General features: G+C 36.4%; 1 protein-coding gene across 3 annotated transcripts in view; it reads left to right on the plus strand.

Annotated features, from left to right (window-relative positions):
* The window catches only part of ldb2 (LIM domain binding 2), a 96859-nt gene extending 81087 nt beyond the window's left edge, over positions 1-15772 (plus strand). The window contains exons 5-8 of one of the 3 annotated variants that reach the window (XM_015402090.1): positions 5853-5936; positions 12725-12848; positions 14669-14722; positions 15528-15772. In XM_015402090.1, coding sequence (XP_015257576.1) covers positions 5853-5936; positions 12725-12848; positions 14669-14722; positions 15528-15757 — 492 coding nt within the window. In that variant the 3' untranslated portion in view covers positions 15758-15772. The remainder of the gene's footprint in view (positions 1-5852; positions 5937-12724; positions 12849-14668; positions 14723-15527) is intronic. The other 2 variants (XM_015402092.1, XM_015402093.1) reach the window with 2 other exon arrangements.
* Positions 15773-16708: the final 936 nt, after the last annotated feature.

Raw genomic sequence — 16708 nt, forward strand, 5'->3', positions numbered from 1 at the left:
TGATGACGTACTGTAGCAGCATGGCTGTAGTCGGCGCTGTGCTAAGATCCAATGTGGTACTTTTAGCTACAAAGTGTGTTCCTAAGATAAAATTACCTTTCCCTGGTAGACAAAAAAAAAAAAAAACACATCCCCAGATGTATCCCTGATATTTAACAACTGATGGATCAGAAAAAAAATGTGTTGCATGTGGAACATTATTCCAATAGCTGAGTAGAAAGCATTTTCTCATCAGCAACAGCCAGTCATGGTGCTGATAATGTAGCATTCAGTAAAGAAGAGCTTTAAATAAAAGCGGACATATAAGAGTAGAACTCGAGGTCGTCTCCACTGACAGCAAGCTCTCCAGCGATATTATGGTGTGTGTGTGAATTGATTAGCTTTGTTTTAACGGAGCTGATCTTTCCCATGATAAAGGTTTGGTTTCAGTGTTACCAGTGTTGTAAACGATTACGTATAGATAAGAAAAGATTAGAGCTTTAATCTGTTTTTTTTTTTTTTTTACTAAAAATGAGAATTGCAAAATAAACCAAGCTTTCGTTAAGAAACAAAACTGAGAGAGAAAGGAAAAGGCAGGATTGACTGTTGACTACAGTATCAACAGTGGTTCATCAAAAGTTAGATGTTCTAGAATTTACTTGGGACCTGTAGTTTGTATTTTAGAGCTACCTTTGTGTTGTTTTGCCTTTCTATAATTTGTGAAAAAAGTATTTTAGGCCTTGGTTCATTTGTCTTCTTTAAAAGTTAATCATAAAAAATAAAGGAGTCAGTGACAGAGAAACGGTGAAAGAGACAAGGACTAAGAAATTGGAGGATGCAATCATCGCCTTTGTTTATGTGCATTTAATCTCTTGCAGTTGCAATAAATTGTTTTTTTTTTACATTTCTAAAATCTTATGTTGACGAGGTTTCATGAACTTGAGAGAATAATTTTCAGTTGTTGTGGACTTTCTTAGCAGCTTTGGAGAGGTTTCATTGCTGTTAATATCAATATCAAAATTAGATCTTTTAAATGAAATATAACAATTCTATTGTGATATACTGTAAGTATACCTGTTTTGCTCATGTCACCCAGCCATAAAGCTGACAATTTGTACAATCCAAGTATGGATCATGGCTTTAACTGTGATGTCCAGTTAGCTCATTGCAAAGTTTTAGAACAAGGAATTATGTGTTCACTTCAGGGATCTTTAGTCCTGGTGTCACATTGTCATTGTTTAATATTGACATTTGTTCTCACAGAGCTATGAAGATGCAGGCATATTATGTATGTGACTTTGTAATCAACCAAGCTGAGCTAATGAGGTATATATTTCAATATGTCATATAACATGACTAGGCACCTTTGAAAGGGTTTAGTGGTAAAGTTAAGTAATATGAAAGAATTTGTTCAATACATGGTAAAGAAAAAAAACAGACTGATGAGGAAAATAAGATCTCTGTCTGCAAAAATGTAATTCGAAAGGTTACATATTTTTTAAATTCCATTACACGGACTGCATTACTGCGACTGCATTGAGATCAGAGTTTAATGAGAAATCCACATGATGCCCCAGATATAAAAAGTGAAACCATACATATGGTCAAACTAGCCTTCAAACCGTAAAAGAGTATTTTGTAGGCGTTTCAAGGGCCAATAGAAGACAATAAGAAATCTTTACTGTCCCTCATTTGGTAGAAATTCTGTTGTACCAGCAGCAACGAAACAGGCTAATCAGAGCATTTGGATTTGCACAAAGGTGGAAGAAATAAGAGCAAAAAGTAAGAATAAAAAAACATGGGCAAATTTCAAGTAATAAAAGCAAACATACTGTGCAGGTGATAAAAATATCATCCTCACATGCAAATAAATGTGCAACAGTCAGTTAATTAAAAACAGATCTTTGCTATATGATCTTTCTAGAAATCATTAGCAGCTATTTAACTAAAACCAATGATATTTTACATTTTGATCTCATTGATGCAGGCACCAACATCATTTTCAGATCAAAGCTATAACTGAAATCCATCCCGATAACATTACCAAATCACTTAACATGGCACAGTTGCCATTAGTGCGTGCTTGCATTTAGGTAAAGTTTGCCCTGGTTTTAATACAAAAGGTGATAACAAAGATCATAGATTTCAATTGGTCATGTATCTAACTCAATGCTGGAACAGCTAATAAATCTAGCAAGTGAAACACAAATCACACAATTATATTTGGATTCATATCAATTTTCTTTTTATTTTGCTTTAAAGGAGGGAGTATAAAAAACAATGTTGATTTAAAGGTAAAGTGGATGCTGTTCTTTTTGCGGATGGATCATCAAAATAAGTGGTTCTCCTAATTGTCGATTATTCTGGTGATATGTTTACGTAAGACCGTCCTACGTCTTATGGTTCGTCCCCATTTTCACTTACCCGCGATGAGTTGGACAAAGTGGAAAAATTGCAAATTTGGAAAGTAAGCTTTTATGAGCGATGCAAACAGCAACTTTTAAACAGAGCGTGCACGAGGAGAAATGGGCTTGTGCATGCTCTCGCATGCATTTAATAGGCCTTCCCTATCGGGAGCGAGTACAGGGTTGTGCATGCGCATTTTTTAAGTGGAGAAGGAGCTTCTTTTCAAAAATTCGCAAAAATCCTCCACTACACCTTTAATTGTTTTTGTGGCTCCTTCCTTAAGCCAGGCTGTTGAATCTATAGTTGTATTCTCAAATCTTGGCCTAATAAAACACAAGATATATTTTCACAGAATTATGTGTCAGAAAAAAAGGTGAAATACACCTTTAAATGCTGCATGGTGGCACAGCTGGAAACAAAAGTCAGCAGAAGAAGTTCTAGATGCCGACCAGGGACTTTCTAAATGGAATTTGTGCATTCTCCCTCTTAACAGTGGGTTCTCTCCAGGTACTCCAGATTGTTAGGTTAATTAGTAACTTTAAAATTCCCTTAGCTTTCGTGTTCATGCATTGTATGTCTCTTTGTCTCCCTGTAGGGGACTGCCAACCTGTTCAGGGTAACCTCAGAGAGCCATCATGGCAACATGTGTTAGCAGTCGTTCACTTGTTGACTGTCATCCTAGGTCCCAGGGTGAATTCTTGTATGGAGCTTCAAAGAGAGGCTAACACTATTATCTTGTGCTTCTTCTATTCACCAATAACCGTGGTGTTGTTCATTTTTCTACTTCTCACCAAGCTTGATGCCATTTTAGCATTGTGTAGGCATGCTTTTTTTTTTTCTGATCTGAGAAAGCTTTTTGGTCTCACCAAAGGCAGTGGGGATATTTGATATGACAATAAGATTTTATATACTGTATATATATATATATTATGATCTGATTATAATCTTTATACAAATTTTTTAGACATTTATGTAGATTTCATGTCTGTTAAAATATTCCTATTTTACATATTCTAGACCATAAATTTCTATGTAAAGTTGTTCACTATGGGATCAAACAAGTATTTCTCACAGCATATCTGATTTGACATCACAATCTCCTGCTGACAATGTTTTAATGCAGAGCCCTTAGCTGAGAAGAAAAGGCCAATGCTAGCATATTGTGTCTTTATTATATGTCAAAAACTGAGCTCATAACTGTTAACTGTAGATGCAGATATTCATTCTTGTTAAGACATACAGACAAAGTTATTCTCTTGCTATGTAAACTCAATACTTTACTCCAGCATTCAGTCATCTAATTTTTGTATATATATTTATTTATATAATTCTGACTAATTACAGGGTTTTAGGTTTCCATTCCAGTGTAACATTTTTTGCACACACACGTTTTTCAATGTACTTTGGGACAAACGTTTTTTTTTTTTCCTATTTTTTGTACATGGCTTTAAAGGTAACAGAGCCAGTCTTGCTTTTTGCCTGAAACTTCATAAGAATTTCACTCACCGATAAATTGGCCCCTCTGGGTATTTTTGCTAATTCCTGAAGAGTGTGATATTGTGGGCTGTTGTGGGTCTTGGCCTTTTGTGATTTGTGTTTGAGTATAAGTAGATGCTTTTGATCGCTGCCACGGCGAATTAAAGCAGATACAGACACATGGGAGTGCAAACGGTAAACTTGAAATTGCAAGTTCTTGTGCAATACCAGCAGTTTTGGAAGGGCCCACATTTTTTAAATGTGGGCTCTAGAACTCTTTTTTTCTTTCTTTTTTTATGTTTTCCTCATTCAAAATTTAGCTCCAAAAATATTTGTATTTTGTTAAGAACTGATCAGACTGGCTACATGAAGCAGCAAAGCAAAAACTTTGCACCAACTTTTGCATTTATAAATACTGTTAATCAGTCTGTTGCATGTAAAACCTGGCAACTTCTGTAACAGCTACCTGGGATTGCCTTTAGAAAGTCAACTTTCAGGACTACAATTACTTTGATTTTACTAAAATGTAATGTATAATTTCCCACAATATTGTCCAATAATTCCCCAATTGTGGGACAAAAATAGATTTTCTATTTTTGTCTAACTATTGGATAACCTATTGAGATACTTAAACAATTATTAATGAAGATATTTTTGCTTGCAACAGTGAGTATTTAGGACTCTGTGTTCTTTTTTTCAACAGATTGTTTTCAAGTTATATTGGTTGCTGAAAAAGTTTAATTTAAAATTAAATGTCATTAAAACATTTTTGATTGTAACAGAGGCAAAAGAAAAATACAATAACAATAAAGTGGTTTTAGTTCCACCTTTAACAACTTGCAAGAGTTATATGTGGCCATAGTTTGGATGCTATAGCTGTGTAATGACATCATCACTTTTTTAACAAATCAGCTGCTTTTTCTAGTATGATGAAAAGGTCAAATTCTTCTAGATTTAATGCAGATAAAATCTGTTTTTTTCATGTTTTTAATTTTTGTGTTTGACCCTATATATATTCTGGTTAGTACTCTGTTCTTTGTTGTGGTGTCTCCTCTACTCCACAAGTCGGTATTTCCTCAAGTTGCTGATGCGTCGCTGTACCGATGATGCCAAGAAAAATATGTTTACAGAACATTCATCCTAATTCTGCTTGATGAGCAAAGTAATTCAGACTGTGATCCTGCCAGCTGTCAAATAATGCACAATAGTTCAATCCTGCCATCACTCATGCTGGTCTGCCGGGGGTACAAAAGGACTCCCCCGCTTCCCTCTTGACTTTCCCCACACAGAGATGCGACTAGAGATAGAATTATGCATTTTTCATGAGGCACTGAATCCAAGTGTGCTCGCTCCTTCAGCTCAGTCTGGGCTTATTTTTTGGTATGTCAATACCTCCAGCTTTTTTATGATGTGAATGTTTATCTGTGGAGCAAACAAAATAGAAAAAGAAAAATCTTCAGATTTATCCTCATAATTGCCAGCATGAGTAAAAAAAAAAAAAAAAACTTTTTAGAAGTATTCCTGTTTCAAAAGCTTAACTGCAAAAGTTCATTCTATGCATTTCTTAAACATATTCCAGCATTTACTGTTTTTGCAAAATGCAGATAAAACATCTTGCCATACTGGGTGTGTTTTAGAAAGTGAAATACAAACAGTATAACCCAGAAATTATTTATTTCTTTTTGTTTTTAGGCTACATCTTTCTATAGCTTGTCATTATTTATTTAATACTCTCTCAGCTCAGGCACGATATACCAATATCAAATCTATTGGAGAAAAAAAACTAAACAAACAAACCTCCAAATGCATTTAGAAAATTGTGAAAACTTGAATGTTGTTACTCATTTGCTTTCAAATTTGCAAATATATAAAGTAGAAAGGAAATCAGATTATGTCAGTTTAAATTTAATCCAACTATTACTAGGTGGATGTAACATGGGCTTGAGTATACATAGAATCAAATTTTTTTATGTCTCTGCTGCTGACTTTAGGCACAAGACCCTCAGGTGCTGGAACAACTGTCCAAAAACATCACACGCATGGGTTTGACCAACTTCACCCTCAACTACCTCAGGGTAAGTACCTTGAGTGTGTATATTGTGTATGTTTAGGGGGTAAGGGGGGATAAATCCCGCTTTTGGTTTGTGCAATTCTGTTACTCTTTCTGCATGAAAAGGAGATATTCTTGTCTGTTTTTATACTTAGAAAAACAAAGTGACTCATAATTTCTAATGAAGTACCATGTCTAGACTTCATATTGTCATTTTATTGTGCAGAATATTCATGCTGCGTCATTTGCAATGTTCTCTTTGTCAAAAAAATATAACATGCTCTACAAATAATTTGAAATGTTCTGCTGAGAATTCTTACATTTGCTGATTTTAAAGCACAATGGTTAATTTTTTACTCTCTGATTATCTGTATCGGTAGCTGAAATATGCACTTGCTTAGCTTCTTCTATTGAAATTTAAAGCTAAAAGGTTTTCAATCTTTATTGTTTTAATTGAATGGGTACATGTAAGGAAAATAATGATAAAGTTTATAAATAAACATATTTTTCTCAGCATTTTAACATGTATTATCATGAGATAATAAGCTGGCTGATGGTATTAGTGATGATTTCAGTGGGTTTTGTTTGTGTTTTTCAACACCACAGTTGACTGACAGGTTCAATTTTCAAATGGGGGAACAAGAGGACAGAAACGGGGAGAGGAAAGAATTAATTGGATACAGAAAATTAGCATAACATTAATGAACGCTCCCTGTTGAGACTCATAATTGTGAAATGGCGCGAATCAGTATACGGCACCTTCGCAGCTTATTATAGCCGGGTGAAGAAAAACACACAGAGAAGGAGCGAGGGAGCAGGATGTTATTTTTTTGTTTTGTTTTTCTCTTAACAAAGATTTTCCATACAGAGGACAACTCCTGCATGGCTGAAAGGGAAAAACGCTGCTAATCCTAATTTAAGCATCTTTAATTACAAACTAAAGGCTTCCTTTCTGCTTCTCCAGTAATTTGGTGATTCACAAGGTCAGCACTTAAGAAATAAAATGATTTTTATGGCTTGAGTGCAAAAAATGTGTTTAGAGGTTAAGATCAGCGTAAACTGTCATAGTGTGACTCTTTCAAACCTGAAATATCCCACCAAATCAATTTGTAAGCAGTATTTCTTAGAATAAACTTTAGCACAGTTTGGAGTATTGATGAGCATTTTTTTTTTTTACTTCATTCTGTAGCCATGCAGGATTCTAAAACACTGCATTTGAAGTCTAGAATGAACTCTGACCAGTCGAGGATCAATATTTAAATAGTTTCACCACTAAATAAACAGATAATCCAAAATAACTTATCTTTAAGCACTTCTCCGTATCTTATTAAATCCATCTTGAGGTCTGACTCTTCAGGTTTGAAACCGCTGCTTTATAGTCAACGTCTCGCACACTTTGTAAGTTATGTTTTCTGTCATTCTTATCTGGGGTTGTCAGTTTAAAATATTCCCTTTCCTCAAATTAAACAAGTAATAATATGCCTTTGGAAAAAGTTTTTCCTAGCATTTATCAGTCCTTCCAAGAGAGACTGACGGCTTCCTGGCTAAAGGGGCGACAACTTGCATTCTCCCCCACTCAAACACACACATCTTTTTTTTTTCATTTGTAGTGTCTAAGCCTTCTCTCCGTGTATTGGAGCTGCTAGCTTCCTACTATTCAGCCTGAAAATAGCCCTTGTTTTTAGGCAGAGAGCCAGGGCTTGTTGGCTGAGCCGGGGAGGGATATTACTGTGTCAGGAGGGAACCATCAGAGGAGAACACTGGATTAGTCTGCCACAGGGATGCTCACTTTACCTCTAGCTGCGTCGCATCCAAACACAACCCAGCGTCCCAGTTCACAGAAAAAAAAAAAAAAGCAACACACATCGCTATGTTCATGTGGGGTAATTTGGCTTAGGCACTTGGCTTTGCTGCTGTTAGATTGACTGGTTTAAAACTTGGAGAACATTTATCGCTTCTCCATAGATTCTTAATGTTGCATAGATGCGTCCAGTCCTGTTTTATCATTAGCTGTGAGTGGACTGTACTCAATCCATACCTCCTGTAACGGATTTCTAAATTTCACCTTTTCAAGATGGGAATAACTTGTTGATTAGAACTGACATAAGAAAAGTAGGAGTGGTGGGATGCTGAAGGTCAGATGAGATCATTTGAACATGCAAGGAATGATTAACAGTCTCCTTTTCTTTCAGTAATGACTATGAGAGTGCCCTTGAGCAACTTAGTAAACCCACGCCTTCAGTCACTGCAGCAGTTTTGACCTTATATTACAGCCTGATTAGGAGACAGCAAATATGTGGACATATTAGAGTAGTTAACAGCTGCTGGAAAACTTCATTGCACAGGTCAATAAGTCTGGAAAAGTAAAGAATGTGAGTTATTTTCAGGTTTTGGATAGGAATTGAAAAAGATAATCGAGTATATACAAATGTTTGTATTTCAAGCCTTTTTTTTTCTTTCTTTCTAAAACTGTTTTCATCCTAATAGAAACATGGACCCTTATGTGTTTTTTCCTTTGTAAGTTTTTTTTTTTTGTAAAAACTGTCATTCCTATCCAAGAATTTACACCAAACTTGCATTGACTGCTGTGCAGGTATCGCAAGGAACCCCGATTTAATTCAAATCAGTGTCTACACTCTGATTGTTCCCCAGTGCAATGCGGGTGTGGTTACTGAGGCCTCCTGAAAACAGAAAATTAGACACCAAACAGGAAAAGCTACTGGAGAATTTCAGAATAAAATCAAATTACTAACTTCAGCTTGATTTTTGTTGATGCGCCCATGAGGTCAGAGTGGCCAAATGGTTCTTATAAGCTTTCACACCCTTTCAAGTGGCGCCCACAGAATTTTCACAGAGCGCTGCTACGCAGACACATCCACTTTGAAAAAACGTGGTGGATGAGCGCCAAATATATATATCTGGAGACATCTTGCAATTTAGCCCATGAATATAACCACAATCAACAGATTAACTCTTAAAAAGAAATCACTGTCACCTTTGCATGACATGAAGAGGCTCTGATAAAGTTTGAAAAGCCTCAGGTAGTGTCCGTGTGTTTCATTTTCAACGCAGAATCTAGGCATGTTAAGCATAAATCAATCTTTATACTGATCTGACCATATTTTAAAGCACAAGGAACCTGACTATTCCCGCCTTCATGTGGTATGGTAGTAAGTTAAATAACAAAAACTAACATCTAAATTGCACATGAACACCCACTGGTTTTGTAATTTATACTGGAAAACTGGGGGAAAAAATGATATCCGAGTTACGGAGAACAGGTAAACTTTGACCGTTCAACATGGCGTAGAGCAGAGAAACTATTGTCTATGGCGAGTACTAGATTCTTAAGTGTTCTCTCATGTTGTTTGTAGCCTACATAATGCTGTGACATATATTTTTAAAAAAATGTATCACCCTTTATGTGTTTTTGAAAATACCGTTATTGTTTGATTTCAACAAATTCTCACTAACAGTTAGTTGATGCATTTGATGCATCCTGTTCTTCCTGTAGCAGATGATTTAGGAAATCTAGAACTGTCTTCCCCAAGTATCAGAACAGGCTAATCTGTGCATCCATAACAGAAGCACTGGAAGACAAAATAATTTCCAATTCACAAGTGGAAAAGATCATCTTTACCATACCATGTAAAGGCAGCATAAATCATTGGTCTCTTTTCAACCATTAGTTCTACTCGCCTCTCAAAACCTTTGGTGTGAAGTTTGATGGTGCCTTTATTTTGCTAAACAGGGAAACCATGGTTAATTTCCCTCTTAAAGATCTTTAGATGTTAATCATGGCATCAATAACTACATAGCTAGATTTCTCTAACCAATTACACTGTGGATCAGTCAATAAGATATAGTCTACAGCTAGTGCAAAGTGTAGCAGCTTGTTTTCTCATTGAGACAGCAAAAACATTATCATATTTCACCTCTTGCCAGCTTGTAATGGGCTGACACCTCAATATCTGGCAGAACAGTTTCACTCTCAAATCTCAGCTAACAGGGGTCTGCTGGAAGTCCTTGGAGCTAGGTTAAAGACTGCAGGTAATGAGGCTATTTTCTGGTGACCGACCTTTGGCTTTAGTATAGCCAATAATGGAGTATCAGGTCTGCCCTAACCTTTGACACCTAAGGGGGGGAAAAAAACTGTTATTCTTCTTTTAATGCATTTTCTAAATAATTCCACCAATTCATCATGATTTCTTTAATCGTTATGCAATTAAAGGAAGGAAAAGCAACTCCAAATTCTTAGCCTGGAAAGAAAAATGGAATTTAAATGGAAAACAAACCTTGATATGGATGGTTCAGGCCACAACTTTTTCTAATATATGTAATAAAAAGCACAGCAAACCAACAACTCCTTGATCTTGACAAATTTGCTTTTATGAGTCATTTTTTAGCTGTTTAGATTCTCCTAATGGAATACAGACACTGCAGGAGAGCTTAGACACTAGTGGTAATAGCTACTGTAATGGAAAGAGTCGGCAGAGCTATGAGAAACCAACATTTCCAGTTAATAGGATACAGATTTGAAGCAAAGAGATGAAGTCAAAAGTTTGGTGAGCACATCCGCCCACAAAGTTCCCCCTCCCTAAAAACATTTTGCAGCTACTTCCAGATAATATGGAGCATAAATGTTGGTTTGTCCAAAGTTGTTTTCTACAAATGATCGTGCTGCTTTTCCTCTAGTTGAGGAAAGGAAGAAGAAAGGAGCTGATGAAGAAATAATGCTATGTTTTTCTGTTTTACCAGGTGGCTAATTTCTTTTTTCTTTGGTTAATTAAAAATAATGCAAAACATCTTTTAAAGTTATTTGATTTCCTTGACACCTCTGCTCACCTGCAGCATGATAAAAGTTGCTGAGGCTTTTAACTAACTTGTCCCTAACATATCTGGATGGTCCTGCAGCTGAACAGTGCGGCATAACCTGCTTCTAATATCCTCCAGATGTTCTGTAGTTAAGAGGATCCTGATGTATTTAAGATGACATACTGACCCCTGATTCCTCTCAAAGCAGGTCGCTAGAGATTTAGTTTTTTTTTCCAAAATGAATATTTTACTTGTGGTCTTTCAATATAAGGAAGTTATGAGACCCAACATGGAAGGGACAGACTGTTCTCTGTGGTTACTCTCCTAAAGAGGGAATATATAATATATGAGAACGTGAATGAAGTGTGACCTACAAAATATTTGGCACTGTTGCTAAAGATGTACAAAAGCTTTAACATATTTGCTTTTGAGACTTTGTGCAGTTCTCCAACAGTAAACTGTAGAGGTGTTTTGTTTTGTTTTCTTTAAACTAACTCAACATTCTAGTTTTAATGAACTCATTGCTAAAGTTGTATATTTTGAAGTCTTTCCCATTTTTATGAGTGACAGAAATAAATCTGTGTTACATTTATACCTAATTGAAACAGGGTCAATGATTATCAATAAGAATTTCCTCTGATTGATAATAAAAAAGAAAGTATGAATAATGCATTTTGGGTTCTTAAAAGGCACAATCGCAGGGAGTTCATGAACTATCTTTTCTTCATTTCAGGGGGTAGGGGGTTTAAAGGTTTACAAAAGTACCCTTATGCCATAAATCTTTTTAAATTTACTTACATACCAACAACAAAATGTGAATTATTTTGTGTGATAGACCAATATAAAGTAAACCAAGAGAGGACAGTCAAAAGGAAAGAATGCAGAGTTTTAAAAATCTTGCATATATTATGTTCTATTCCGTTCTGCTATTTAACAAGCCCCTTTTTAATCTGAAGTCCAAATAAAAACCACTTAGAACCCCTTTCTCTCAGGAGGGCACCAAATTGGTTAAGTCTACTTGTATCAGTATGAATCCAGCTTACAGGCCTGTAAGACGACATTAGAGAACAAACAGCTTTATCACAAGCAGGGAATAGAGGTCCAGCAAGGAAAGCTGACATGTTAATCAGCTATTTATCATCTCAGATGAGAAGAAGGCTATTGTTAAAAAAACAGCTAAAAGTAGATTCACCCAAAGTTTGCATGTAGAGGCTATCCCAGACATGAGAGCACCACGGTGTGATCTAAAAAAAAAAAAAAAGGCTTTTTGGCCTAAATTACAAAATGCAACATTTGTGCAAAGCTAACACAGCTGTCACTCCCTGTGGACACCATTATCCAGTAGGATGTTTACCAAAAATGATGCCAAAGCTACAGGCAAATGATTCAGATATAAGCTTAAATACAAAGTGTCCCAGTCAAAGTATTTACAGGTGAGAATCTGCGGTAAAGCTTTAAATTTAAGCACTCCATTCAGAATGATGGAGCTTTAGATAATTACCAAAAAAAGCATGGGCTACAGTATATTTATTTTTTTTGCTTTTCCAGAGGCACATTGAGCATTTCCCAAAATATATATTTGTAGAAAAAGGTGCTTCAGCAGCCTGATGTAATGTTTCAGGAGGGACGAACATATAAGTACTGCAGACTTTTTGGAGTTTTATTAATAAAAAAAAAAGCAAATTGATAGATCTGTTTAATTCCGTGGACACTCTGTTGAAAAATGTAATTAAGTTTGTGGATAAAGTGTCAAAATGTGAGAATTTAGCTATTGGAATTCTCCAAGTTCTCCAAGAAGCCCTTTGATATAGTTGATAGATATATTACTTTTTACTTAGACCTCAGTGATTAAATGAGTGATTATTTAGCAAAAAACTCATCCTTTTCTGGTTTTGGTTTACCATGAAAGAAGCAGCATCAGCAGTAAGGGACAGGTGCTGTTCTCTCATCAGTAAATCTCCTTTCACTGATGTTTGCTTTCTCTCGTTGTGTCTGCAGTTGTGCGTCATCTTGGAGCCCATGCAGGAGCTCATGTCGAGGCACAAGACCTACAACCTCAGTCCCCGCGACTGTCTCAAGACATGCTTATTCCAGAAATGGCAGAGAATGGTAGCGCCACCAGGTAACTACCTAATTTATGGTGTGTTCTTTCAATAAAACCATAGACATGGTTCCCTCAGCAAAACTCTTCAGTCAGTTTTTCTTTTTCCTTAGAATTTAATAAATAAAAATGAGCCCTAATAGGGCTGAAGTAACCAACATTATAAAAAGCTGGTTCCTTATAAAAAATGGTGAGAGGTAATTGCTCCCTCTACTGAGTTTTGAGTTTATTCTTCCATTTAAACAGCTTTTAATTTCACTCCATCCATCACTGTACAGGAATATTTTCACTCAGAGTACGTATTATTGCATCATTTATGTTTCCAAATTTGCCATCTTAATCCTAGAAATACATTTTTTTTATTTGCCTGTCAGGTATATGAAATCATCAGAATTCAGGGTTGCCTCTTGAATCTCAACCCTGCCAATCTTTAACGGGCCTCTCAGGCGCCCTTGATTGATGTTTGCAGGCTGGTTTCTGAAAAGTACCGAGCTTAAATTGGCTGTGCGGTCTTAAGCCGAAGAGGGAGTAAGCCGAGGCCTTTTTCTTTCTTTCTTTCTTTTTTTTTTTTTGGACACATTGGAGTGGCTGCAAATTACAGCAATGCTTAGCGAGGCGTGACGAGATGTCTTTAAAAACCAACACCAGTCAAAAAGCCTTTGACTCAGACCTGTGTATCTTTAATTAAGAGTGCCGGGTGTAATCAAACTCGCAGATCCAGCTCCCTGGACAGCGGCTCCCCAGTGTCGACGACATTCTTCAAAGAAGAGAAAAAAAACAGTCAGAGATGAAAAAAAAAGAAAGTATTTTATGAATATAATAAAGACTCCTGGCTATACTGATAGTTATTTGTGCTTATGGGAAAAGAGCCAAAGCAGATCTGCAAACCTCTATGCATGCAGTTTTATTTATAAGGTAAAAACAAACAAATTTTATTTTTTAATTTTAAAATTACTCCTGACACTGCTGACCCTCTAAAAAGAGGTTATTTCACTTTATTTATTCGCACGTTGACACATCTGTAACATCATCTTTTCGGTTTAGCTGAAATGAGGGTTTTCCTTATTGGTGGGGTTTTGTTCCACTTTTCCTGTGATTCTTCTCCGGCTCGGAAACAGGTTGGGATTTCAGCAGGAAGGAAGCCACAGGCGCATTTATGCTCTGATAAGTCCTTTTAGTGGAAATGGAAGCAACTTTTGTGCGTCACAGACTCAGCATCGGAGGAAACCAGTGGGATAAAACAAATGATTGTCTCCCACAATAGGAGCGCATTTTTACTTGTTTTTTTTTTTTTAACAAACACGTTTGTCCAATTTTTGAATAAAACAAGATAAGATACAGATAAGAATTCCCTTTTTTGTTTAGGCTCTGATTTGTGGAGCTACTTTTGTTTGTATTGTAAGTCTCTGATTGTTATAACTGAATATGAGAGCATCTCCCTTGGCGTGATTAGAAGGAACCTCAATAAATGTATTCCACTTTTCAGACATCTGTTTGAAGATTGCGGCAGGATTTTTCTGTCTTCTCTTGAGATTAAAAGGAATAATGCTTTCTAACATGTCGGGAGAATTTGCAAAACCTTGTATTCATAAATTATGCACTATGTTCTTTATCAAAAGCAAGTGAACGAGTGAGGGATAAAGCCTGAACTATTTACCTGTGTAACTTTGAAATACTAATTATTTTACTTGTAATGTAATTGCACATTCTACTTAATGTGTGCTGAGTTACCCAGTAATGTTATTAGCATCTGTTTAACAATCCTCTGTTGTCACATCCGATATCCTCCTCTCTGTTTAACAAACTGAGAAAAACAAAACAGATTTTTGCTCCGGTTTCAGCTGGACACCCACAGAACTTCAAAACGGAAATATTTCCCACAAATCACAAAAAAGGTATCTTCTCTCTAACAATGGGAGCTGTCCGAAAGCAGCGTTATGTTTGTTGCTCGCTTGAATGGTCTGAAATACATTTTTATGTGTGAGGTTATCACAGCTGCTCAACTGCCTGTTGACAAATGAAGTGTTGAATGTTTGTGATGATTTGTGTATAACTTGTAGTTAAAGCTGTTTAGGGGGAGTGGTGGCCTAGTGGTTAGGGCTTAGAATCCTGAGGTTGTGAGTTCGAAACCTTCTTCCACAGACCACCACTTTTGCTCTCTGAGCAAAGACCCTTAACCCCTGGTTGCCCCACGATGGCAGCCCACTACTCCCCAAAGGGAATGGGTTAAATGCAGAGGTAAATTTTTCCAATGTGAAATCATTAAAGTTAAACTATTATTATTATTAATAATTGGCAATGAACAATAAAAATAATAGGAGTTGAGCAGTGATTCTACTTATGTTTCTTGCTCTTGTTTTGCTCCTGCTTTAGAATTTGAATCAAATTGAACATCAAGGTCTATAGTTGAGCATTTGTGCTAATAACACAGGGGTTCTTTCTTATAACTGCATGTTTTAGGAGATGTTAACGCTTGTGTGGTTTCACCTCCATAGATAACAGAGCATGCATCCTTGTTTAATAGAGTGTCTTATCTGTGTAGTATGTCTGTGGGGTGTCTGTCTGCATGCTTTGCAGTGTACTAGCACTCCGAACAAGTTTGCATGATCTCACCTACACATTGTACACGCTGCACACACTCCTACACCTTGTCTCCGTCTGTATGCATTATGTTCTTGGCATGGCCTCTGTTTCTCTTTGCTGGTCGCGCCAAAGCTGAGCCTGCCCGACAGACAACGACGAAGAGGAGGAAACGGAAGAACTCAGCCAGCAGCGCCAACAGCAGTGTGGGCACAGCCGCCAGCAAGAAGCGCAGCCCCGCCACCAACTTCAGCCTCTCCAGTCAGGTACCTGTAAGCATCAGCTCCTCTCGGTTTGCCTCTTCTTTTATCTACATACAGCCATTTTGCAGTATTTTTTTTTTTCTTTAAGCATCTCAGAAAGGAGCTTTAATTGGTTTATGTAGCTGCAATTGAATGCTTGCAGGGTTTCACACAAACACCAGGATTACCTAATGGTATTTCAGTTTGTAGGATTTAAGTTATTTTTACAAATGAAAGAAAAGGCTTTAAAACTGTAAAGAAAATGAGTTAAGAGAGGAAATGAAATGAAACAAAATAGAAACGTCCAAAGCAGGAACAGGTTTTATTGAAAGGTTGCAACATTTAGGTTGCATCGTGACTAACCATTACAGATGCCTCCTAAATGTTCTCAGAAAAGCCTTCTCAGAATGTTTATTCAGACAGACCAATCAGCATTGAGACCCTGTTGCTCATCCAAGTGACCGAAGCCTTGGGCTTTAAAGAAAATAAAGAAAATCTCTGAGTCAATAGAAAAATGTGGGTGGTGAAAATAATGCTTTGCCCTCTCACAGCCACCATACTGACCAGGCCCTTGAGCAAGACACTGATCTCACCATCCCCTCACTTTTACTCAAATATTGGCGACAAGCCTGCCAACTGAAAACAAAAACATTTTATGATCATCTTTAAGCTTACAGTTTTTAAGCCTTTTCTGTCAGAAATGCAAAGAATTGTAAATCTGTAAATGTACTTTTCATCAGGACTATTAAATATTAAAGAAATGGGAAAATGTGTTTCAGAAAAGTGTTAAAAAGTGAATGCAGGTTACTATCATTACGTGGCATAAAAGTATTCAGTTTTTCATTTTCGTTCGGATAAACAAATAGAAAAATCTATTTACATCTCCATTATAAAACATCTCATACACAAAGGCAGTCAATGCACTTTGAATATAGGTAAATCAGATTTAAGACATTAAATGCATAAAAAAAATCATGTTACTTTAGCAAAATTACGCATTCAAGATGTTCATGTTTCTCTAAAACTGAGGTTAAGAGATTACCTCCTTTACAATCCAAA

The sequence above is a fragment of the Cyprinodon variegatus genome, unplaced genomic scaffold (genome assembly GCF_000732505.1).
Source record: "Cyprinodon variegatus isolate N-32 unplaced genomic scaffold, C_variegatus-1.0 Scaffold1298, whole genome shotgun sequence".
NCBI lineage: Eukaryota > Metazoa > Chordata > Actinopteri > Cyprinodontiformes > Cyprinodontidae > Cyprinodon > Cyprinodon variegatus.